The sequence below is a fragment of the Prosopis cineraria genome, unplaced genomic scaffold (genome assembly GCF_029017545.1).
Source record: "Prosopis cineraria cultivar Desert tree isolate PC_DT_omini unplaced genomic scaffold, ASM2901754v1 PC8, whole genome shotgun sequence".
NCBI lineage: Eukaryota > Viridiplantae > Streptophyta > Magnoliopsida > Fabales > Fabaceae > Prosopis > Prosopis cineraria.
In genome coordinates, this window is record NW_026555339.1 from 29,340,014 (window position 1) to 29,366,021 (window position 26,008).

Below are 26,008 nucleotides of genomic sequence, written 5' to 3' on the forward strand. Positions count from 1 at the left end.
GTTACTTGGGTTATCTCTGTAATTTTATTTATTATTTATTTTTTTTTGAAATATTTTTATGGTTGTCAGGGTAAAAAAGGAAATCTAAGTTCTTTAAACTGTAGATGCAATATATGAAAATAATCTTCAAAGGTAATAATGAAATTATACTGTTTAAAAAAAAAAATAGAGACGACACAATTTATAATATATAAAGAAAGAATAAAAATAAAAATAAACGATGTGGCTTGATGATTCCTTACTTAGTCTCTTAACCAAGTTAGAGGGGTTTGATTTCTTCCTTGGGTATGAAAAAACATTCATGGCCCTCCACTTTATCCTTAATTGGAGGACTTAATGGCATCTGAATTAGTTTGGGTCCGTTGATATGCCTGAAACATGGCTTTATCTTAAGATAATGAATGCTCTAAACAAATAAGAATGAGATAGAAGATAAGATTGTTATTTTTCGATTATGTCAATCAAAAAATATGGGAGTTATAAGCCATGATTTTTCTCTCTCTTTGTCTTGAAATTTTGATTCGCTTCGTTTATATGTTTTCTTCTTATATTATTCCTTATAAGAAACATGTATAACACAGTTCACATATGGTAACGGCAGATTGCCTCTTCGGGTGATTTGCTCTCCTGTCGTCAGTGGAGTTGTAGTTTCAATCAAGGTTGGCAAGCACTCCAGATCGTGATTTTTGCGGCTTGTGTTTTGCCTCGAGTAACGTGTTCGGACTTGTTCGTTGCCTTGACTGGAGATTTTCCCGTTGCTGACTACCTCAAGCTTCGGGTTCTTGGAGATCGGCAACGCAACATCCTCTCTCTAAATTCTTCTGTTGGTCGGTAAGTTGTTACTGCCCTCTTCCGTTGGCTGTGAGCCTATGACTGATTAATGTTAGCCAAGAGAATGTTGAATTTCAATCTTCGATTAATGGTGAAGGAAATTCAAGTTCTTGATTTTGATTGTTTAAAGCTGAAATCTCAATCATAAAATTGATGCTATGGTTCTCTTTCACCTTTAAGTTGCCCTCCTCCTTGCATGCTAATCTAAAGCTGAAAACTCATTCTAAATGTTGATTCCTCAACCTGTTCAGTTGTAGAGGCAGCTTGAGCGAACCAGAGAGGCAGTGCCGAGGTTTCGGAAGCCCTTGGCTTCCAATTTCTTTACATGAAAAATTACTTCTGTGATTGGCAATTTAGCCTTGACGAATTGCTTCTGCTTCTGCATCTCTTTATCTATGGATCAAACATCAAAGCTTGTCAGAGCTCTTTTCAAGAACACCAATAATCCCAGACTTGCATGGCAACTCTTCAAGCGCATTCTGTTTTCATCCTCTTCCTCCCCTTCTCCTTGTTATCTTCGTTCCATACCTATCATCGTACGTATCCTTATTGGCGCACAAATGCAGGGGGAGATCGATGAACTCCCTCAGCTTGTTCTTGTCTCGCAGCGCCATGATGTTGCCCTTGTGTCTCTCACTTCCTTCATTCAAATCCTGGCATCATCTGGCCACCTTGATAAGGCTGTCTTACATTTCAAATCCCTTAGAGCTCGATTTCCAGCAATGCCTCCGACCATTTCCCTATACAATGTACTTCTTCGATCTAGTCTTAAAGGAAAACGCTCAGATTTTGTTAAATGGCTATACACAGACATGGTTTCTGCTGGGGTCAAACCAGAAACTTATACACTTAATCTCTTAATCCAATTCCTGTGTGATTCTAGCCGTTTAGATGATGCTCGAGACCTGTTTGATAAAATGTCTGAAAAGGGTTGTCAGCCTAATGAATTCAGTATTGGGATTCTTGTTCGTGGATTTTGTCGAGCTGGGTTCACTGCCCACGGCTTAGATATTCTTAACCAGGCAAAGAATGGTCACCCTTCCCCAAATAAGGTGGTGTATAATACTCTAATATCTAGCTTTTGTAGAGAAGATCGAACTGATGAAGCTGAAAAATTGGTTGAAAGGATGAGAGACCAGGGTCTGTTTCCAGATGTTGTTACTTTCAATTCTAGGATATCGGCCCTTTGTAGAGTGGGAAAAATTTTAGAAGCATCAAGAATTTTCAGAGACATGCAAATGGATGAAGACTTAGGACTTCCAAGGCCCAATATTGTAACTTACAATATAATGCTTAAAGGATTTTGCAAGGAAGGCATGTTAGAGGAAGCAAGAGCTCTTCTTGACAAAATGAAGAAAGTTGGTAATTTTATGACACTAGAAAGTTATAACACATGGTTGTGGGGTTTAGCTAGAATGGGAAAATTATCAGAGGCCCGTTTAGTTCTCAATGAAATGCTGAATAGAGGAATCAAACCAAACATATACTCCTATAACATTATAATGGATGGACTTTGCAGAAAACGTATGCTAGCATATGCAAAAGCGTTGATAGATATGATGATAAGTAATGGTATTTGCCCCAACACCGTAACTTATAGTACTCTCCTGCATGGGTTCTGTAGCAAAGGGAAGACTATTGAAGCAAAAAATATTCTTCAGAAAATGATCAATGATAATTGTTCCCCAAATACTTACACTTGCAACATATTATTGCACAGCCTTTGGAAAGAAGAGCGAACATCAGAAGCAGAGGAAATGCTGCAAAAGATGAACAAAAAAGGGTGCCAGTTTGATACAGTGACATGCAATATTGTGGTCAATGGTCTTTGTAGAAGTGGTGAATTGGACAAAGCGGTTGAAATTGTTAATGAGATGTGGACTAATGGACCTGCTTCCCTTGATAAAGGAAACTCGATTGCCAGCCTAGTAAATGATATCCAAAATGTATCAAATAGATTTCCAGATGTGATCACTTATGCAACCATAATTAATGGGCTATGCAAGGTTGGGAGGCTTGAGGAAGCAAAAAAGAAATTTATAGAAATGATGGCAAAAGGCTTACACCCTGATTCTGTGGTCTATGATTCGTTCATTCAGAGTTTCTGTAAACAAGGAAAGATATCATCTGCCTATCGTGTCCTGAAGGATATGGAGAGAAATGGTTGCAGCAAGACTCTTCAAACTTACAATTCATTGATTTTGGGCTTAGGAATTAAAAACCAAATATTTGAAATATATGGTCTGATGGATGAGATGAGAGAAAGAGGGATATGTCCAGATGTTTGCACATATAATAATATAATTAGCAATCTTTGTGATGGAGGCAATATTGAGGACGCCACTTCTCTTTTACATGAAATGCTGGATAAGGGCGTAACTCCCAATATATCTTCCTTCAAAATATTGATAAAGGCTTTCTGTAAATCAAGTGACTTTGTAGTTGCATGTGAACTATTTGAGGTAGCTCTGAGTGTATGCGGTCAAAAGGAACCCTTGTACAGTTTGATGTTCAATGAATTACTTGCTGGAGGACAAGTATCTGAAGCAATGGGGCTATTTGAAGCTTCATTAGATAGATCTCTTGGGTTGAAAAATTTCATGTATAAGGATCTCATTGACCAACTTTGCCGGGATGGAAGGTTAAATGATGCTAATGTTCTTCTTCTTAAATTGATTGATAGAAAATATGAGTTCGATCATTCATCATTCATGCCAGTGATTAATGGCTTAAGTGAAAGGGGTGACAAGCGACAAGCTGATGAACTTGCAAAGAAGATGACGGAATTGGCTTTAGAAGATGGAGTTGGAAATAAGACTTGTAACAGTGAAAGAAAGAACATAGATGGAAAACTCAATAAGGCTGCTGGGATTGACTGGCAGGATATTTTGCACAGGTATTGTGATGAGTATCTTTTTATGCCAATTGATTTTCTCTACTGAAACAAGGTTTCTTCATTTGCTGATATTTGAGTTGTCTTGGGACAAATGCTTTGTGCTTCTCTTTTTTGGGGGGTTTATATTGGTGGATTGAGTAAAATATGAAAATCTCTTACTGTCTTAATTACAAATTACCAAAGGAATTAAAATTTGTAGGGTTTGCCCAAGTTACTGGGATTGTTGGATGTGATTAGTGGATCTGCATTTTAGTTTTAAAGGCTCCTACTAGATCTCCTGGGATGCAATCATTGTTATTTCTTCTAGAACTGGTGAATAAGTAAGTTTATAAAGAATGTGATTTTATATATAACATGGAACTATCTTAACATGATATAATCTTTGTGTTCATTGTTGTTTCTTTATATTAGTAGGCATTTTTACAGACAATTTTGATGGACACTTGGATATTCATGATAGCTTAATTTTTCCCATGTGAGGTGTGAAATGTTGTTGCTTTTGTATGAATAAGATAGACAATTGTATTGTTTGTAATATTCTTTTGCTTCTGTTATTCTGTTTTAACAGGGATGATGGCAGTGGAATTGCATTAAAAACTCTCAAGCATGTACAAAAAGGCCGAGGTCAAGGGAGTATATCAAGCTTGCTGCCTTTGAAAAATTATGTCGATGACTACTATGATGGAAGCGGCTAACTTTCTGTCAAGTTTTCTATTTTCTGGGAGAAGCATGATAATGTAAAGGTTTGAAGTTAAATGACAAGCTAAAAGGGCATGATAGAGATTATTTATAATGATTGTAATGATGTGCTCCATCCAGTCTTAAATATATGAGAAAATTATGGTAAATAAAATTTTAATTTAGATAAAATTTAGTCCTTAAATTTTGACTTAATATTACTATTTTTTTTTTTTGGCATGCATCAAGTATACTACTACACTTTGAGAAAACTGGCTCGATTATTATCAAATTTACAATATCTTGTCCTTTTTAATACAAATATGTTGAAAGTTGGAGGTCATAGACTAGTACTTGCTGTTGAAATCTTTTTCGAGATAATGATAATAAAAATATTGGCTAAAGTATACCTTAATTCTTTGATTTTAAAAAAGGGTTTTGTACTAAACTCGTGATGGCAGAGCATGCAGTCTCTATAATTGGTCTAATCATAATGGTGACATTGTTTCTGCATGAACTGGGTTATTATGTTACAACTTACACAGTCCATCAGGTTTGCACTCTCTCTTATTGCTTTTTTCCCCCTCAAATTCTTTCTTCCAGACTTATTTTTCATGATGAAGGAGATAAGTCAACACATCTCAATTCATGTTTATCGCTTGTCAAATAATATGCTTTTCTTGACGCATTTAGCTCTTTCTTATTTTCAGGATTAAAAGCCCTATAACGTTACTTGTAGAAGCAGGAATTGTCTAGGAAGTAAAGTGACAAAAGATGCATCGGGCAGTCTAGACAATGGCAAATATTAAGGAGCGCTTTTGAAGAAGATTCCAGTGCATGAAAATATGTTGTTTCCTCATATGGTCAGTAGCACTTGAATCCACAACCCATGAATCTGGTTTTGAACTCCTAGCATTAAGAGATTGAATATAATTACCTGTTTGGGTTAAATTACCCATGGTTACTATGCGTTCTAGCAGAGTGTTGCTTTGACTTTATTTCTGGAGCACTAAAACTCATAGTACCAGATTCATTTTGTTCCTCAAACTTTCAACTTCTGCTGCACTAAAACACACAGGGCCAGATTCATTTTGTTCCTCATGGGACACTGAATAGCCTCTATGTTCAGACCTTTGGTTTCCCATGTAACTTTCAACAAGGATCCATGATATGACCACTTTTGTTACCGTGTTCACCCCATCCTCTTCCTTGCTTTCTTCCTCTATCATCAGGTGGGGGTCCTCTCACAGCCAATGCTGAAGATTCAGGACTTATTGAAGTTCTGGGTCAAGAATTTTCTGTTTTTTTTTTTTTAATTTTTCAACCAATGAAGACTTGTGATAGGAAATATGGGAGACATTATTCTAAAAAAAAATAAATTCTCTTTGTGTTATTTTAATATTTTGTAAGAAGGAAAATGTAAAGCCTAACTTTATATGGACAAGGTGTTAAGGTTTCCTTTTGTGTTCTTTTGTAAGAGGAAATCTGAAAGTTAGCTTTATATGTAGATGTGATTAAGGCTTCCTTATTTAGGCATGAGAGTTTTGTTAAATAAATTTGATTGCACTTGTAATGGACAGACTTGATGAATGAAATATTGTGGTTGCATATTCAGAAGTTCTCCCCCTTTCTCTGCATTCTGTCTCCCTCTCCCTTGCTCCCTCATTGTTCTGTTCTTCATTTCTCCCTCCCTATTTCTAGTTTCTCTCTACTCTCTCCCTCTATTCAGATCTATGTGAGTGTGTGTTATATCAATTTGGTATCAGAGCTTGTGTTCCTATGTTCCTTGGCCATTTCCGTCACTTGAAAATCACAGAAAACTCGCTTGAAAAACTCACAGACCCTATTTTACACTGCCTACCCAGAAATGCCTACTTCCCGACGTCAGATCGCTAAAACACCACCGCCATCGTGTTCAAAAGGAGGAATCCGATCAAAACCGAAAATTTCAACTCCGTCCTTTGACACATGCGCCTCCATGCGTCGGTGGAATGATCTATGTGTGGCCATCACTTGCCCGCGCGCCGGTGACAATCCTGCGCATGACTTCACACCCTGACGTGCACAACCCAAAATCTGAATTTTTTTTTTTTTTGCGTTTTGCATACTTTCAAGGAGATTTCTACAGTTTTGAGCAAGCTTGAGGATCCCAAATCATCTTTCAAAGCATTATTTGGGTAAAAGTTCAACTTTTAAGCTTTTAAAGCTTCGTTGGTAAGGCTATTGACCTACTTTCATTTTTTTGTAGAAATCTCCCAAATCATTTTTTTTTTTTTTTGCGTTTTGCATACTTTCAAGGAGATTTTTACAGTTTTGAGCAAGCTTGAGGATCCCAAATCATCTTTCAAAGCATTATTTAGGTAAAAGTTCAACTTTTAAGCTTTTAAAGCTTCGTTGGTAAGGCTATTGACCTCTCACTTATTTGACTTATATGGTTTTTACGAGGAGGTAGTTCTTCCTTTCATGCTTGGTTTGATATCTTTTGTTTGATCTTTGAGCATGCAATTTAATTTTTAAAGTGTGTTTAGTTTAATTTTAACTCCGCTTATGTTTATAGCCGGTTCTAAGCCCGGGTAAAGGAGGAGGGTTGTGTTAGGCCATCAACAGTCAATGTAAAACTTTGTTTAATCTATCATGAACATGGACAATAGACGTTATAATGTTAATGCTAGGTCGTTGCCTGTAAGTAACACGCTACATGGCTCGAGTACAGTGATAAGTGAGTTAGAGCCGTTGCATCGGCGCCCGGATGTAGTGTTAAATAAGTAAGGGCTACTGTGTTATTCTGGATGCGTGCGGCTAAAAAGGTTAGTCCATGAGAGCAAAATTAGATTTGGTACTTGAAATGTTGGGACATTGAATTGTAAATCTGTAGAGGTTGTAGGGGTTATGATTCAAAGGAAAATCAATATCCTTTGCCTGCAAGAAACAAAATGGCGTGGAGAAGAAGCTAAGGATATTCAAGGTTTCAAATTTTGGTATACAGGAAAAGTAAGTGCACGCAATGGAGTAGGCATCATTATGGATAAGGAGTGGAAGAAGAATGTTATAGAAGTTAGTAGAATTGGAGACAGAATTATTTCCTTAAAAATGATAATTGGACGTGAGACTGTTAATATTGTTAGCGCTTATGTACTGCAAGTCGGGACAGAAGCCAGTCTTAAGGAATTATTTTGGGAGGATCTGGAGGGGTTGATTCGACACATACCACAGAGTGAAAAGATTTTTATTAGAGGAGACTTTAATGGGCATGTTGGGAGGGAGGCTGGTCAGTATACGAGGATGCATGGTGGTTTTGGTTTTGGAGAGTTAAACAATGAAGGACAAACTCTTCTTGATTTCTCATTGGCGTATGATTTTAAGATTGCCAACACTTGTTTCAAGAAGAGAGATGAGCATCTCATCACTTACAAAAGTGGAGCCTCAAGGTCACAGATTGATTTTCTTTTGGTTAGGAACACAGATAGAAGACTTTGTAAAAATTGCAAGGTGATCCCCGGAGATGCTGTAACGACACAACATAGGGTCCTAGTCCTTGATGTGTATATTATGAGTAAAATCTAAAAGCGTCGACAAGTAGTAGCACCAAGGATTAAGTGGTAGTAATTAAAAGGTGAAAAGCAAGATATTTTCAAGCGAAATCTTTTGGACAAAGAAATTTGGGAATCTCAGGAAGTGCTAACATCATGTGGGAGGATATGGCTAAAAAGATACGGGAGGTTGCAAAAGTAGTTTTGGGAGAATTAAAAGGTTCTGGTCTGCGAGATAAGGAGTTTTGGTGGTGGAATAATAGTGTACAGGACAAAATCAAGTATAAGAAGAACTGTTTTAAAGCCATACATTTGTGTAACAATGAGGAAAATTGGGAGAGCTACCGTATGGCTGAGAAGGAAACTAAGAGAGCTGTGGATGAAGCTCATTCTAAAGCTTTTGAAGAATTTTATAAGAGCCTTCAGACGAAGGAAGGAGAACGAAACTTTTATGAGATTGCCAAGAGTAGGGAAAGAAAATCAAGGGATCTAGAACAGGTAAGGTGTATTAAGGATGAAGAGGGAAGAATTTTAGTTACAGATGATGAAATTAAAAATAGATGAGAGACTTAACTTTTCCAAACTTTTCAATGATGGAGAGGGTTCATCTAGTAACTTGGAGGATTTAATAACTGGTGAAGGAGAACAAAATTTGTCATTCTATCGAATAATACGTGATAAGGAGGTAAATGAAGCTCTTAAGAAAATGGCAAATGGTAGAGCCAACGAACTTGATTGTATATCTATCGAAGCGTGGAAATGTTTGGGTGAAGAAGGGGTGAGATGGTTAACTAAGTTATTTAATGTGATTTTACGGTCCAAGAAAATGCCTGATGAGTGGAGAAGAAGTACATTAATTTCTATTTATAAAAATAAAGGAGATATTCAGAATTGTACTAACTATAGAGGGATTAAACTCATGAGCCACACAATGAAATTGTGGAGAAAGTAATTGAGCACAGGTTGAGATTGGAGACAAGTATTTCTGAGAATCCGTTTAGTTTTATGCCACATAGATCAACCACAGAGGCGATTTATCTACTAAGGGGATTAATGAAAAAGTATTGTTATAAAGATAAAGATCTACACATGGTTTTTATTGATTTGGAAAATACTTATGACCGTATACCAAGAGAAGTGCTTTGGAAAGCGTTGGAAAAAAAAGGAGTATGGATTGCTTATATTAAAGCTGTACAAGATATGTATGAGGGGGTAAAAACTAGTATAAGAACGCCTAGTGGTCAAATAAAGGATTTTTCTATAAAGATTGGACTACATCAGGGATCATCTCTGAGTCCTTATCTGTTCAACTTGATTCTAAACGTTTTGACGGAACATATTCAAGGGAAAATTCTCAAATGTATGCTCTTTGCGGATGATATAGTTCTTATAGCAGAGACAAGAGAAGAGGTTAATTGCAAACTTGAGTTATGGAGGAAGACATTGAAGTCGAAAGGTTTCCGTCTGAGTAGAAGTAAGATAGAATATTTATATTGTAAATTTGGTAAGAGACTATTTGACAATAATTTGGAAGTGAAATTGGGAGATCAAATTATACCTCAAGTGAAAAAGTTTAGATATTTGGGAGCCATTATTCAAAATGATGGCGAAATCAGTGGAGATATTTCACATAGAATTCAAGCTGGGTGGTTTAATTGGAGAAAAGCTAAAGGAGTTATTTGCGACCGTAAGGTACCTAATAAACTTAAAGGAAAGTTTTATCGCACTGCTATCAGACTGGCAATGTTATATAGTAGTGAATGTTGGGCTCTAATGGGACAGCAAGAGTATAAAGTTGGAGTGGCAGAGATGAGAATGTTACGATGGATGTGCGGACATACACGTAAAGATAAAATTCGAAATAAGCACGTACGCAAAAAAGTGAGGGTGGCACCTATTGAGGAAAAAATGGTAGAAAATCAGTTGAGATGATTTAGGCATGTACAAAGAAGACCAAGGAAGGCACCAGTGAGAAGAGTAGAACATATAACTTTGAGTCCGATTAAGAGGGGTAGAGGAAGGCTTAAGAGAACACTCTTGGAAGTTGTTGAACGCGATCTCTTAATTAATAATATTCCTAAAAGCTTGATAAATGATAGAGCACAATGGCGTCTTGCAATCCATATAGCCAACCGCACCTAGTGGGATAAAGGCTTGTTGTTGTTGTTTAGTTTAATTTTTTTTTAAAAATTGATCATTATTATTGTTAATTTGTCCCTCTTGACAGCATTATTCACAACCTAGAACACACTTACTTCACACACAATTCGGCCCTATACTCGGGTTAAGAAATTAACCTAGGTTAGTTGAAGTTTAACGGTTTCCCTGTAAGGTTATAGACATTCGGAGGTTATTGTGAAACTTCACTCAGGTTGTTACCTCTTTAACATACAATCCCTGAGAAATTTTGAATTTCTGGAGGATTAGTTTGGTTAGACAGGGACTTCACCTTTTTAGGTGGGGGCAAATTGGGAACCTTTTTCTTAAGATTTCTAGAACCACCCTAAACCCTACAGTTTAAAATATTGCCCTTGTCATTGTATGACCATTTGTGATTTATATAACAAGCAAGCCTTATTAGATCAAGAAATTACTACCCTTAAATCCGCTATAGCCAATAACTTTCAAATCACCCAAAATCACCCAAAATCACCTTGAGGAATCTGAGAGGGCTCAAAGGGCATATGTGGACCAGTGATTTGATGAACTCAAGGAAGTCATGAATAGGAAATTTAAAGAGATTATGGGTGCTATTCAGTTGCAATACAGACAAGATACAGGAAAGGTAACTGAAGGGCTGTTAGAGAGACCAATATTCAAAGGAGAATCCAGTTTTAGGAATGAGAGATCTCTTGTCTTTAATCAACCTAGGGGAACTCCCAGTAGGATTGGTCATTCTTCTGGAAACATGGGTGGAAGACATGGTAGACCCTCTCCTCATGAACTTATCAATCATCAATCGGAAGATTTAGATGATACTTGGGATGGTCGTGACCATGAAGAACAACATCATGGATTACTTCAACCAATCCAGCGGAACGGTAGAGAAAACTTTAAAAGGGTGCATACTGATGACATCACTAAAAAGGTTAAGGTTGAGGCCCCTGAATTTGATGGAAGATTGAATGCTAGTGCTTTCTTAGATTAGCTAGCCAGTATGGAAGACTACTTTGAATGGTATGACATGAGCGATACCCAACGAGTTTGATTTACAAAGATGAAGCGTGTGTTCTGCAAGAAAATACTGGCAAAATGTTCAGAAGAACAATGAGCGATAGGGATATCCTCCGATTGAGGTGTGGGATGAAATGAAGGCAAAGTTGAAGGAGAAATATGTGCCAATTAATTACAAGAGTCAGTTATATGACAAGTACCTCAACTTGAAGCAAGTTTCCATTGCTTCTGAGTATATATCTCATTTTGACGACCTTATGATTAGAAGTGACGTGGATGAAGAAGAATGGTGCGCAATCACTAGGTTTGTTAATGGACTCAAGCCATATATACAAAAGGAGCTTAAGCTAAACTTCCTTGAGTCTCTTGAGGAAGCGTACCATAAGACCTTGAAAGTAGAGTCTTTGTTGCTGTACACTTCTGTTAGGCGTACCGACTTGCAGAGCAATCAATTTCAACAAGCACGAAGTTCAAACCTGATGGAGAGACCTTTTGGAGCACCTACACCTAAGCTTACCCAAAATGGGTTCAAGAGTAATACCTCTAAGCTTATTGAGGCTTCTCGCCCTAGTAACTCTCTTGTTGAGTGTTTCCGTTGTCACTCAAAGGGTCACATTGCTTCAAAGTGCCCACAACGAGCTTTAATTATTGACTCACCTTTTGAGGAAGAGGAGAATGATGTCAATGTGTGGTGATACTGAATTTATTGTAAATATTCTACCCTAATTATTAGGGATTATTGTTGATTATTAGGAGTTATTAGTATTTATTATTTTGTCTCTCAGCTTTGTGTACATATATCGGTTGTAACTCATATTTTTGTATCAATGAAAATGGTATTTTCCCTCTCAAAGTGCCACATGGTATTAGAGCATTAGGATTTGGAAATTTTGTCTAGGGTTTCCGGCAGTGTCCTACATGGCAACCCTAGTATTGTGTCTCTGGCCATTGATGCTAGAGAGCTTCTTGACTCTCACCGCTAGCCTAAGGAGACTTACTAGCGTCCGATTGGTGGAACCTAGGCAGATGGAGGCCAGCGGCAGCGCGTGGAGGTGCGTGACCCATTTGGATAGACGGCGGCTTCTTCTTCCGGCGACGACAAGCTAGTTTCGGGAAGATTCCTGCGTTACCCAGGCCTAGGGAGCATCATTCGCAAACTTCCTTACTGTGGGTGTCTCTGTTCAGTGTATGTGTTATCTCTATTGATCCTCATAAGCTTCTGTCATGAGCCATTGGAAGGATCCAGGGTGGTGTGTTTGGTGATTCTCAGTTTTATGTCCTATGTTTTTTCATCTTTCAAGAGACAAAAGGTACTCCAATCATCATATGCTGCTGTAATTGTGGGATGTGAGTCACTATCCTCGGCATTTGTTGCCAAAACGGGGAGTTTCCTTCAGGCCCTAAAAACTTCTCGAAACAAATCCCTATGGATTGTTGATTCCGGAGCATCAGATCATATGACTGATTACCATCAATTATTCTGTACCTATGTTCCATGTGCTGGAAACCTTAAAGTCAAAATTGCTGATGGATCTCTTGCTCCCATTGCTGGGAAAGGGAGTATTTGAATATCTGAATCTATCATTTTTGGAGTTTGTTCTTCATGTACCAAAATTAGCATGCAACCTATTATCTTTAGCCAATTAACCAAGCAATCCAAGTGTTGTGTTAATTTTCTTTCAACCTATTGTCTCTTTCGGGATTTATCATCGGGGAAGACGATTGGACGTGCTACAAAATGTGAGGGGCTTTACTTCCTTGACGATGTTGGTGTGACTTCCCAACAAGTCACTAGCATATGTAACTCTATATTAACCTTTAAAGATACAGATATTCTGTTATGGCACGAGAGAATGGCTCATCCTAATTTCCATTATCTATCTCATTTGTTCCCCAACCTTGGTTCCACTAACCATGATGTCAAATGTGAGGTGTGTGAACTAGCAAAACATCATCGAACATCATTTAGTAGAACACCATACACACCTACAAAGCCTTTTGTTATCATCCATAGTGATTTGTGGGGACCATCCTGTATCCCGAATTGCACAAAATCAAAGTGGTTTATTACCTTTATTGATGATTATACTCGAATTTGTTGGGCATATCTCTTAAAAGACAAGACTGAGGCAGTGTCTGTGTTCATCAATTTCTTCACCATGATGCAAACCCAGTTTAACACAACAATCCAAGTTTTGCACACTGACAATGGTACTGAATATTTTAACCAAACCTTACATGCCTTCTTACTTAAATATGGTATTGTCCACTGTAGTTCTTGTGCTCATACACCCCAACAAAATGGGATTGCTGAAAGAAAAAATAGACACATTCTAAAAGTTGCTCGGGCACTACTGTTCACCCATAGTGTTCCTAATTTGTATTGGGGTGATGTAATCTTAACTGCAACTTATGTCATTAATCGAATGCCCAGTCGCATTTTATCCTTTAAAGCTCCTTTTCAAAAATTGCAAAGTGTTTTTTCCACCTCTCATATTGAAACCAACCTTCCTCTTCGTGTGTTTGGGTGCATTGCCTTTGTTCATATCCATCAAAACAGTAAACTTGGACCATGTGCTACAAAATGCATCTTCCTTGGCTACTCTCTTACTCAAAAAGGATATAAATGTTTTGATCCTGTCTCCAAACACATGTTTGTAAGCCTTGATGTGACTTTGTATGAAGCCACATCTTTCTATCCCAATTCTTCAATTTAGGGAGAGAGTATAAGGGAATCTCAGACTTGGGACCAAGAAACTAGCAGCGAACAAATGCTCCTTGATTCTTGGTTTACACCAATACAGTCATTGTCACCACAATTACTAGATCCATCACCTTCACCAAAACCCTCAATACCACCATCTCTTGTGCCAGTTACAGAAGATAACACAAAAGAAAGGGGAGATGTAGAGAAGTAGAAAGACAAAGACTTGTTAGTTTATTCACGAAAATATAAGTCCAAGGAAGGTAAGCACCTTATATCTGAAGCACCAAAGGAGTCTGAGCTAATGGTAGCTCCTGATCTACCTCAGCAAATTATTGAACAATTGAGTATCAATCTAATCTCGATTTGCCGATTGCTCTTCGTAAACAACCTCGCTCTTGTATCCTACATCCAATACAGAAGCATATGTCCTACAAGGCTCTCTCTTCGAGTTACAGAACATTTGTCACTAATCTGGATGAAGTAGTAATTCCCAATAGCATTCAAGAGGCACTAAAAATACTAGAATGGAGAAATGCAGTCATGGAAGAAATGAAAGCTTTAAAGAAAAATGAAACATGGGAGATTGTTTCAAGGCTGAGTGGTAAGAAGCTTGTAAGTTGCAAGTGGGTCTTTACCCCTAAGTACAACGCTGATGGTACTATTGACAAGTTAAAAGCTCGCTTAGTAGTAAGAGGGTTCACTCAAACGTATGGTATTGACTACAAAGAAACTTTTGCAACAGTGGCGAAGTTAAACACCATCAGAGTTTTATTATCTGTGGCAGCCAATTTAGAGTGGCCACTTCATCAACTTGACATCAAGAATGCCTTCTAGGGCATGGTTGAAGAAATGCCTTCTAGGGCATGTTTTAAGCCAATTTAGCTAAAAGAGGAAGTATACATGACTCTACCCCTGGGTTGACGAAAGAAGAAGTGATCAAGTGTGCAGATTGAAGAAATCTTTATATGGCTTAAAACAGTCTCCTAGGGCATGGTTTGATAAGTTCTCGAAAGTCCTCAAACTAGAGGGCTACAAGCAAGGACTGTCAGACCATACAATGTTTGTTAAAGATGAGAAAGGTAAGAGGTGCATTCTTATTGTATATGTTGATGACATTATCCTCACAGGAGACTATTTCAAGGAAATAACTAGAATAAAGAATGCTCTGGGAAAAGAATTCGAGGTAAAAGACCTTGGAAACTTGAAATACTTTCTTGGGATGGAAGTTGCAAGGTCAAAGAGAGGTATCTACATATCTCAAAGGAAGTATGTACTTGATCTTTTGAAGGAAATAGGTATGTTGGGATGTAAGCCTGTTGAAACCCCTCTTGTGATTCCAAACAAAAAGAAGCCAAAGAAGAATAAGGAAGAGTTAGAAGAAGATGAAGAAGATCTTGGTGATGAGATTGAAGAAGATAATGAGAAAGAAGAGCCCGTTGACAAAGAAAGATATCAAAGACTTCTCGGAAAGCTGATTTATCTTTCCTATACAAGACCAGATATTGCCTTTGCAGTGAGTATGGCTAGCCAACACATGAATGAACCAAAGAAGAAGCATATGGAAGCAGCCTATAGGATTTTGAGGTATCTAAAAGGTACTCCTGGTAGAGGGTTATTCTTCCAAAAACAAGAACAAAGAACCATAGAAGTTTACATAGATGCAGATTGGGGAGGAACTCATCCTAATAGAAGATCAACAACAACAACAACAATAAGTCTTTATCCCACTAGGTGGGTTCGGCTACATGGATTGCAAGACGCCATTGTGCTCTATCATTTATCAAGCTTTTAGGAATTTTATTAATTAAGAGATCGTGTTCAACAACTTTCAAGAGTGTTCTCTTAGGCCTTTCTCTACCTCTCTTAATCGGACTCAAAATTATATGTTCCACTCTTCTTACTGGTGCCTCCTTGGTCTTCTTTGTACATGCCCAAATCATCTCAACTGATTTTATACCATTTTTTCCTCAATAGGTGCCACCCTCACTTTTTCGCGTATGTGCTCATTTCGAATTTTATCTTTACGTGTATGTCCGCACATCCATCGTAACATTCTCATCTCTGCCACTTCAACTTTATGCTCTTGCTGTCCCGTTAGAGCCCAGCATTCACTACTATATAACATTGCCGGTCTGATAGCAGTGTGATAAAACTTTCCTTTAAGTTTATTAGGCACCTTACGGTCGCAAATAACTCCTTTAGCTTTTCTCCAATTAAACCACCCAGTTTGAATTCTATGTGAAATATCTCCACTGATTTCGCCATCATTTTGAATAATGACTCCCAAATATATAAATTTTTTCACTTGAGGTATAATTTGATCTCCCAATTTCACTTCCAAATTATTGTCGAATAGTCCTTTACCAAATTTATAATATAAATATTCCGTCTTACTTCTACTCAGACGAAAACCTTTCGACTCCAATGTCCTCCTCCATAACTCAAATTTGCAATTAACCTCTTCTCTTGTCTCTGCTATAAGAACTATATCATCCGCGAAGAGCATACATTTCGAAATTTCCCCTTGAATATGTTCCGTCAAAACATTTAAGATCAAGTTGAACAAATAAGGACTCAGAGATGATCCCTGATGTAGTCCAATCTTTATAGGAAGATCTTTTGTTTGACCACTAGGCTTTCTTATACTAGTTTTTACCCCCTCATACATATCTTGTATGGCTTTAATATAAGCAATCCGTACTCCCTTTTTTTCCAACGCTTTCTAAAGCACTTCTCTTGGTATACAGTCATAAGTATTTTCCAAATCAATAAAAACCATGTGTAGATCTTTATCTTTACAACAATACTTTTTCATTAATCCCCTTAGTAGATAAATCGCCTCTGTGGTTGATCTATGTGGCATAAAACTAAACGGATTCTCAGAAATACTTGTCTCCAATCTCAACCTGTGCTCAATTACTTTCTCCACAATTTTATTGTGTGGCTCATGAGTTTAATCCCTCTATAGTTAGTACAATTCTGAATATCTCCTTTATTTTTATAAATAGAAATTAATGTACTTCTTCTCCACTCATCAGGCATTTTCTTGGACCGTAAAATCACATTAAATAACTTAGTTAACCATCTCACCCCTTCTTCACCTAAACATTTCCACGCTTCGATAGATATACAATCAAGTTCGTTGGCTCTACCATTTGCCATTTTCTTAAGAGCTTCATTTACCTCCTTATCACGTATTTTTCGATAGAATGACAAATTTTGTTCTCCTTCACCAGTTACTAAATCCTCCAAGTTACTAGATGAACCTTCTCTATCATTGAAAAGTTTGAAAAGTAAGTCTCCTATTTATTTTTAATTTCATCATCTGTAACTAAAATTCTTCCTTCTTCATCCTTAATACACCTTACCTGTTCTAGATCTCTTGATTTTCTTTTCCTACTCTTGGCAATCTTATAAATATTTTGCTCTCCTTCCTTCGTCTCAAGGCTCTTATAAAATTCTTCAAAAGCTTTAGAACGAGCTTCACCCACAGCTCTCTTAGTTTCCTTTTTAGCCATACGGTACCTCTCCCAATTTTCCTCATTGTTACACAAATGTATGGCTTTAAAACAGTTCTTCTTATACTTGATTTTATCCTGTACACTATTATTCCACCACCAAGACTCCTTATCTCTCGGATCAGAACCTTTTGATTCTCCCAAAGCTACTTTTGCAACCTCTTGTATCTTTTTAGCCATATCCTCCCATATGATGTTAGCACTTCCCTGAGATTCTCAAATTCCTTTATCCAAAAGATTTCGCTTGAAAATATCTTGCTTCTCACCTTTTAATTGCCACCACCTAATCCTTGGTGCTACTACTTGTCGACGTTTTTGGATTTTACTCATAATACACACATCAAAGATTAGGACCCTATGTTGTGTCGTTACAGCATCTCCGGGGATCACCTTGCAATTTTTACAAAGTCTTCTATCTGTGTTCCTAACCAAAAGAAAATCAATCTGTGACCTTGAGGCTCCACTTTTGTAAGTGATGAGATGCTCATCTCTCTTCTTGAAACAAGTGTTGGCAATCTTAAAATCATACGTCAATGAGAAATCAAGAAGAGTTTGTCCTTCATTGTTTAGCTCTCCAAAACCAAAACCACCATGCACCCTCGCATACTGACTAGCTTCCCTCCCGACATACCCATTAAAGTCTCCTCCAATAAAAATCCTAATAGAAGATCAACTTCTACTTGTTGCTCCTTCGTGTAGGGAAATCTCGTTATTTGGAAGAGTCAAAAGCAAAGAGTTGTCTCTAAAAGTAGTGTCGAGTCTGAATTACGAGCATTAGCTCAAGGAATAATGGAGGAGTTGTGGCTGAAATGAGTCTTAGAAGAGATACATGTCAAGGTGGACTTACCACTAAAACTCCATTGTGATAATAAGGCAGCTATAAGCATGGCCCTAAATCCTGTTCAACATGAGAAATCTAAACATGTGAAAGTGGATAGGCATTTCATTAGAGAAAAAGTAGAAGAGGGAATCATATGTTTGACTTATTTGCCTATCAATCTTCAAGCTACGGATGTTCTAACTAAGGGGTTTCATAAGCCTGCCTTTGAAAGTTGTATAAGCAAGTTGGACATGATTAGCATCTATGATCCAACTTGAGGGGGAGTGTGGTGGTACTGAATTTATTGTAAATATTCTACCCTAATTATTAGGGATTATTGTTGATTATTAGGAGTTATTAGTATTTATTATTTTGTCTCTCAGCTTTGTGTATATATGCTGGTTGTAACTCATATTTTTGTATCAATGAAAATGGTATTTTCCCTCTCAAAGTGCCACACAATGCCGACAAATTGTGGAACTAGTTGAGTGTCCTTCAGATGTTGACGAGGACATCATCATTGCTGAACATGGGTGTGAGACACGTCGAGTTGGAGTTATACGATGCATTTTGTCAGTCCTTCTACCTAGTGATTCATAGAAGCGAACTAGTATCTTCCATACCTTTGTGAAGTGTGGAGGCAAATCTTGCAAGTTAGTGATTGATGGTGGGAGCTCTAGAAATGTGATTTCTAGTCAAGGAGTAGTCAGGCTCGGTCTCAAGATAGAACCTCATCCAAAACCTTTTCGAGTTGCGTGGGTTGACAAAACTTCTTTACCAGTCACTCAACAATGTCGCATTCCTCTGCAACTAGGTGACTATAAAGAAGAGGTTCTTTGTGATGTTCTCCCGATGGACGTTGCTCACATTCTGCTAGGTCGATTGTGGCTTTATGATCACAATGTCATCAACTATGGTCGGGAGAATACATATACATTTAAGCATAATGGCAAGACAATCTTGCTACGCCTTACTAAGCCTGACACTGATGTTAGCATCTGAGTAATTTAAAAGGTATGAAGCCCAAAAGCCAAAGTTTGCACCTTCTGACAAGGAAACAGTTTGTGCGGGAAAGCAAAGACAATACACTTATGTTTGTTCTGGTGTCTAAGATCTCGCAACGAATTGCTTTGGTTACAACTACAAAAATGCCTAGGGAAGTGTAGCAGCTCTCAAACAAATTTCAAGACATCGCCCCGGATGAGCTTCCATCTGAGCTACCGCCAACAAGGGATATCCAACATGCAATTGATTTTACTCTGGGTTCACAACTCCCCAACGTACCACACTACCGGATGAATCCAAAAGATAGGGAAGAGCTTAACCGACAAGTTAATGGTTTACTAGAGAAAGGTTATATCCAACATAGCATGAGTCCTTGTGCAATACCTGCTTTTTGGACTCCCAAGAAAGACGGCTCTTGGAGAATGTGTGTAGACAGTAGAGCCATCAACAAGATTACCATCAGGTATAGGTTTCCTATTCCTAGACTTGATGACATGCTTGATTTGGTATCCGGATTTAGTTGGTTCTCGAAGATTGACCTTCGGAGTAGTTATTATCAGATTAGGATTAGACTTGGAGATGAGTGGAAGACTACCTTTAAAACACAAGATGGGTTGTTTGAATGGCTTGTCATGCCATTTGGGTTATCAAATGCCCCAAGTACATTCATGAGAGTAATGACTCACCTCCTTCACTCATACTTGGGAAAATTCTTAGTGGTATACTTTGATGACATACTAGTCTTTAGCAAGTCTAAAGAAGAACACTTGGAACATCTTGAGTTAATTTTTCTCACCCTGCGTCAAGAACAGTTTTATGTTAACTTGCCCAAGTGCTCATTTCTTCATAATCAAGTCATCTTCCTAGGTTTCATTGTTTCTGAAAGGGGTTTAGCTGCTGACCTTGAGAAAGTCCAAGCTATTCAAGAATGGCCTGAGCCACAATCTCTCCATGAAGTACGAAGTTTTCATGGCCTTGCTTCTTTCTATAGACGCTTCAGTAGAAACTTCAGTACTATTATAGCTCCTATCATTGATTGCTTGAAACAAGACAAGTTCCAGTGGACTTCTACAGCATCCTTAGCTTTTCAGGATATTAAGACGAAGCTTTATGAAGCTCCAGTCCTGTCTTTGCCAGATTTTATGAAGTGTTTCGAAGTTGCTTGTGATGCATCTGGGACAAGAATCGGAGGTGTTCTAAGCCAAGAAGGTCACCTTGTGGCTTTCTTTAGCGAAAAGCTCAACGATGCAAAACAAAAATACTCCATCTATGACAAGGAGTTTTATGCAATTGTGAGATCTTTTGAGCATTGGAAATACTATCTCCTTCCTCAACAATTTGTTCTTTACTCTAATCATCAAGTGCTTAGGTTTATCAACTCTCAGCGACACTTATGCTAAACATGCTAAATGGGTTGAGTATATTCAGGGATTCACTTTTGTGGTCAAGCATCGTTCAAGAATAGAAAACAAAATGGCTGATGCTCTTAGCCGATGGATCAACTTGTTGCACACTATGAGTATTAGTGTTGTTAGTTTTGAAAACTTGAAGGAAGACTATGCTTCATGTCCAGATTTTGGGATAATATACCACGAAGTTAACAGTGATAACCGTCATGATCATGTTGATTTCCTCCTTAAAGACGGTCATCTTTTTTGCGGAAGCAAATTGTGCATCCCATGAACTTCTATGCGAGATTTTCTTGTTCGGGAATTACATGTTGGAGGTTTAGCTAGTCATTTTGGGATCAATAAAACTGTGGCGTTAGTTGAAGACAGGTTCTATTAGCCTTAGCTCAAGCGTGATATGGCTCACATAGTGTTTCAATGTTGAAATTGTCAAACTTTTAAAGCTAGAAGACAGAATATCGGTTGGTACACTCCTTTGCCAATCCCCGAGGCACCTTGGAAAGACTTGAGTATGGACTTTGTCTTGGGATTGCCTCGAATAGCTAAAGGTCACGATTCTGTGTTGGTGGTTGTAGATAGATTTTCCAAGATGGCCCATTTTATTCCCTGCAGCAAGACCATAGATGCTTCTCATCTCGCAAAATTGTTCTATAAGGAGATTGTGTGTCTGCATGGGTTACCTACTACCATTGTATCCGATAGGGATGTTAAGTTTGTTAGTTACTTTTGGAAAACCCTATGGAAACTTTTTAGTACCCAGTTGAAGTTTTCTTTTGCTTTCCACCCCCCAGACAGATGGGCGAACTGAAGTTACTAATCAAAGTCTGGGTAATTTGCTTAGAAGTTTAGTCGGCGACAAGTCGAAGCATTGGGATTTGCTTCTACCCATTGTCGAGTTTGCATATAATAATTCGGTGAATAGGTCCATAGGCATGAGTCCCTTCCAAATTGTTCAAGGTTTTAATCCTAAATAGCCTATTGATCTTATGCCAATCCCGTTGACATTTCGTACTTCTGAATTTGCAAAATCTTTTGCCCATCGCCTTCATGAATTACATGCTGAAATTAGGTGAACATTAGCAATGAGTAATGATCAATACAAATTATCTGCTAATACTTATCGTCGATTTCGAACCTTTAATATAGGTGACTATATTATGGCTTAAATTTGTCTAGAACGTTATCCTAAATATGCTTTTAAAAAGTTGCATGCTCGAGTTTCTGGACCTTTTCGGATAGTAAAGAAGTTAGGATCTAATGCCTATCTTTTAGAATTACCTCCTGATATGGCCATAAGTTTGGTTTTTAATGTGGAGGATCTTTCGCCTTACCAGGGTTTTGAGCCTCCCCCATTGCTTTCTGATGATTTTGCAGGTACTCAGCCCTCGCAAGTGCTGATCCCACCGTTGCCGTCTATCTCACCATCAATGAAAGAGATTGAAACCATTATGGATGACTAAATTGTCCTAACTTTTGAGGGGCCCCTCTATCATTACTTGTTCGCTAGAAGGGTTGTTCAAATAAAAATGCCACTTGGATCTCAGAAGCTAAGTTTAGACAACTTGATCCTGCACTGCTGGAAGCCTATCAACTTTCTATCTCTCCGGAGGAGCGTTCTTTACAGCAAGGGGGAATTGATAGGAAATATGGGAGACATTATTCTAGAAAAAAATAAATTCTCTTTATGTTATTTTAATATTTTGTAAGAAGGAAAATATAAAGCGTAACTTTATATGGACAAGGTGTTAAGGTTTCCTTTTGTGTTCTTTTGTAAGAGGAAATATGAAAGTTAGCTTTATATGTAGATGTGATTAAGGCTTCCTTATTTAGGCATGAGGGTTTTGTTAAATAGATTTGATTGCACTTGTAATGGATAGACTTGATGAATGAAATATTGTGATTGCATATTCAGAAGTTCTCCCCCTCTCTCTACGTTCTGTCTCCCTCTCCCTTGCTCCCTCATTGTTCTGTTCTTCATTTCTCCCTCCCTATTTCTAGTTTCTCTCTACTCTCTCCCTCTATTCAGATCTGTGTGAGTGTATGTGAGTGTGTGTTACATCAACTTGGTTTAGTGAAAGGGGTCTAGTGAAGTTCTGTACAATGTGGTGAACCAAAATTTGAATCCCCACTAAGTGTCTGGGAGAGATACTCACATTTAGTATCCAATTATGACTTGAATATGATTGATTCAGCTATATGCATTATCCTGGCCCTTTAAAGAAAAACTATACTGATTATCACTAGCATGAAACAAGCAATGTCCCCTTTTTCTTCTTCTTTTGGGTGAACATTGACTCCAAATATTATATAATTTAAAATATGTTGTGGTCTACTACAAAATGCCTAATCAGTCAAAGTCCATTGATGTGCCTATTAACCAGCTTGCCAAGACACCATATCCCTTCAACAAAACAAGAAGTTAGCGACCATTATAGAGAGAGAAAATTTTGATAGAGTGAGATATTTAGAAAGAAGGCACTATGAACCGTCAATGGACTGGAGAAGTGAAGAACAAATTGATGATAATGCAAGGAAAGGCAAGACTGAACTTTAGGGAGAGAAAATGCGAAAATAGAGGATTAATGAAGGTGAGGGAGAAAAACTGATGATTTGGAAACTGATGCATATGGGCTATGTATTTCACCATGCTTAAATTACTCCCCTACTCCTTTTGTCCTTGCTTGCTGCAGGCCTATGCTTCATAGGTTAGCTGTTTACATAATGTTAACAATTGAGAAAGAACTATCTAGCCACCTGCTGTTGGCTATGAACTTTGTTACTGTGACCGGTTTTAGAATGAACAAACACTGTTATTTGTTGAGTATACTCATGTAATCATTACTTATGCTTTGGGTTTCTGTTTCTTTACATGAATTATAGCAGGACTGGAATCTTGTTAAACTTTGTTTTTTTTTTTTTTTTACTTGTCTTCTTTTCTTTGTTTTGCGGTTGTCTTACTAGGATTTCTTATCCTCCGTTTTTATTCTTTTACCATCTTTTTTCCCAAACATCTTTTTTCTTACCATTGCACTAACTAGTTTGGAGTTGCTGCAGCTTCGCCTGAACAGTTATGGCCATATAATTGGCACTGAATATTTATCAGACCTTGTGGAGAAGAAGCATGCAGATTACAAGCATGGTAATTTGTTATTTCTTTATTCATGTAAATGGTTTTCAAATCTTGTCAAAAATTGCTTCTTTGTTGTATTCAATTTTGGGCTATCACTATCAGATTACTGATACTGAAAATATGCAAAGACAGTAAAGGCTTATGCTTCTCCGAAAAGCATTTGCTATTTTTGTTTAAATAGCTAATCATAGATGTCTGAAGAGAAAGGGCTGATGCGAGGGTTCATTTTCTTCCAGAGTTACCTATTTGATACATTTTTTGTAGGGCGAGTTTGGATTTGTAGTGAGAACACCGCAAAACCATGTTTGCGTAGAAGCAAAAAATCAAGGTTTGGAACCATGTTTTCCAAACCGAGGTTTGTAACCATGTTTTCCAAACACACTGTATACGGTGGGAGGAATGTTTTCTTGATTCTGCTGGTTCTTACTGCTTTCCTGCCTAATTAATCACTTTTGATGTAATAAACTGCACATAGTTAAGTGTTTATTGATGTAAAATCCATATCACTTATTTATATTTATATATAATATAAAATTTATAAGAAGTTGGACTATTCATAAACCATAAACGATGCAGCTCAACTTTGACTCCATGTAACGTACAGGCCACATGGTTTATTTTAGAGTAAAAACTGAAATATGATGAATGGACAGAGAAAAACACCAACTCAGATAAAAGAAGTTAGACCTGGAAACCTGTCAGCATTCTCCCTTTAAAGTTTTTGTTTGTGATGATCTAGACATTTTGGGTACTCCAGGTCAGCCTTCCCTTTCGTTGGATGCCACTGTGGTTGGTTTCCACTTTGGAGTCCAGTGGTTTTGGATCCTTTGGGACATCAAGCAACATTTAATTTAGTTAACTTTCAATTGAATAGTAATCACAAAGGCCACAAAATTTTAATTGGTGACAACTTGCCACATGTTTCATCCAGCAGTTTGCATGTTTTGAAGCGAAAATATTTCCACAAAGAAAAATCAGATGATGATGAGCTTAACTATAAAATAAATCTAGTTAACTTGAGCAATTGGAGCATAATCATCAAATAAATATATCTATTAAAATAAATCTAGTTAACTTGAGCAATTGGAGCATAATCATCAAATAAATATATCTATTAAATTGTTTGGGAAGATTTAGGAGAAATTTAGAATAACTGAAAGGAAAAATATAACTTTTTGGTGCTTGAACTTGTTTTCAATTATTGATTTTGGGCCCATGTGCTTCAACTTGTTTTCAATTTTGTTAGTTTTTATGATGTTTGTTTGAACATTTGAAAATATTTAGAATCTGAAAAAAACAGTTATCTGATTATAAGAAGTTACTCTGAATGGCTTTTGAAAATAATTTGATGTGGTAGATGAGAGAAAATGTTCTAAAAAAGTAGGACACAAGAAAATATCATAAAATTTTAAAATACTGATTAATAATCACTTTTTATTATTGTAACCAAACATAAAATAATTTCTGCTTTTTATAAAATTTCTACAAAATAAATATCTAAATCATCTAAAAATCACTTCTTTTTTAATTTTAAACAAACGGCCCTTAGCCCTCACACTGACTCAGAACAACCTTGTCCCTGTAGTTTCTCTATTCAAAATGACTAAGTCCTTATAGTTTATTAACTTGGCACACTTGGTCCCTGTGATTCTTTAACTCAATAAGAAGAACTATTAAGTCAAAGTTCAAGAACTAAATTGATACTCGAGAGAAAGTTTAGGGACTAAAAATTACATTATTCTAGATTAAAATTAGAAAAAAGGCCCGGGACTAAAATGAAAATATTTAGGGACCACATTTCAAGGAATTCTAAAATTTTGGGCCTTAAGAGTAGTGAAGCAAAGTTGAGGTGAATGTTGAAATAAATTCATTATTTGAAGATAAAGTCAAAATATTGGCAAAGTTTGTTTCCATGGTGAAACATTGGTAATTTGATCTGTCTAGGGTTCAAATGCTGGACCATCACTTTGATGAATAAGACAAGGTCAAATTGCTCAAGACTGATAAAAAAAAAATTAAAATGCTTATAGCTTTCTATATTTAAATATTTATGATGTAATAATCCTTTTAGAAAGCAAGACATGGCTCCTCCCAACCCAAATTTTCTTGCCACCAAAAAGAAAAAGAGAGTTGTAATATTGTTGCTAGGAGGAAGAGAAGAAGAAAACAGTAATGATTTTCTATAATGTTAGTTTGCTTAGTTTTTAAGACTTCTTTTGAGATCTATTAAAATCCATGGCTCATGGTAGTCGATTTTTGTTGTTGTTGTTGGTTCCTGGTAGTCCAATGGAATTGAAGGTATTGATTGAG

General features: G+C 37.2%; 1 protein-coding gene across 9 annotated transcripts; it reads left to right on the plus strand.

Annotated features, from left to right (window-relative positions):
- Positions 1–381: 381 nt before the first annotated feature.
- Positions 382–22,486, plus strand: LOC129318121 (pentatricopeptide repeat-containing protein At2g17140-like). 9 transcript variants are annotated; one of them, XM_054962704.1, is made up of 6 exons: positions 382–831; positions 1,083–3,727; positions 4,296–4,464; positions 4,867–4,958; positions 5,116–5,268; positions 21,943–22,486. In XM_054962704.1, exons 2-3 carry the CDS (start codon positions 1,227–1,229, stop codon positions 4,420–4,422), a joined length of 2,628 nt encoding a protein of 875 aa, XP_054818679.1. In that variant the 5' UTR covers positions 382–831; positions 1,083–1,226; the 3' UTR covers positions 4,423–4,464; positions 4,867–4,958; positions 5,116–5,268; positions 21,943–22,486. The 9 variants fall into 9 exon arrangements, with proteins under 9 accessions (XP_054818679.1, XP_054818677.1, XP_054818680.1 ...); XM_054962702.1 differs by lacking the exon at positions 4,867–4,958 and having other exon boundaries at positions 4,296–4,470; XM_054962705.1 differs by lacking the exon at positions 4,867–4,958 and having other exon boundaries at positions 4,296–4,470; positions 5,145–5,268.
- The last annotated feature ends 3,522 nt before the right edge of the window (positions 22,487–26,008 follow it).

Bases quoted from the DNA above. Each gene is read 5' to 3' on its own strand.
- LOC129318121 (XM_054962702.1), top strand. From the start codon at position 1,227: ATGGATCAAACATCAAAGCTTGTCAGAGCTCTTTTCAAGAACACCAAT. The intron at 3,728-4,295 runs GTATTGTGATGA...CTGTTTTAACAG, and splicing joins TGGCAGGATATTTTGCACAG to GGATGATGGCAGTGGAATTG.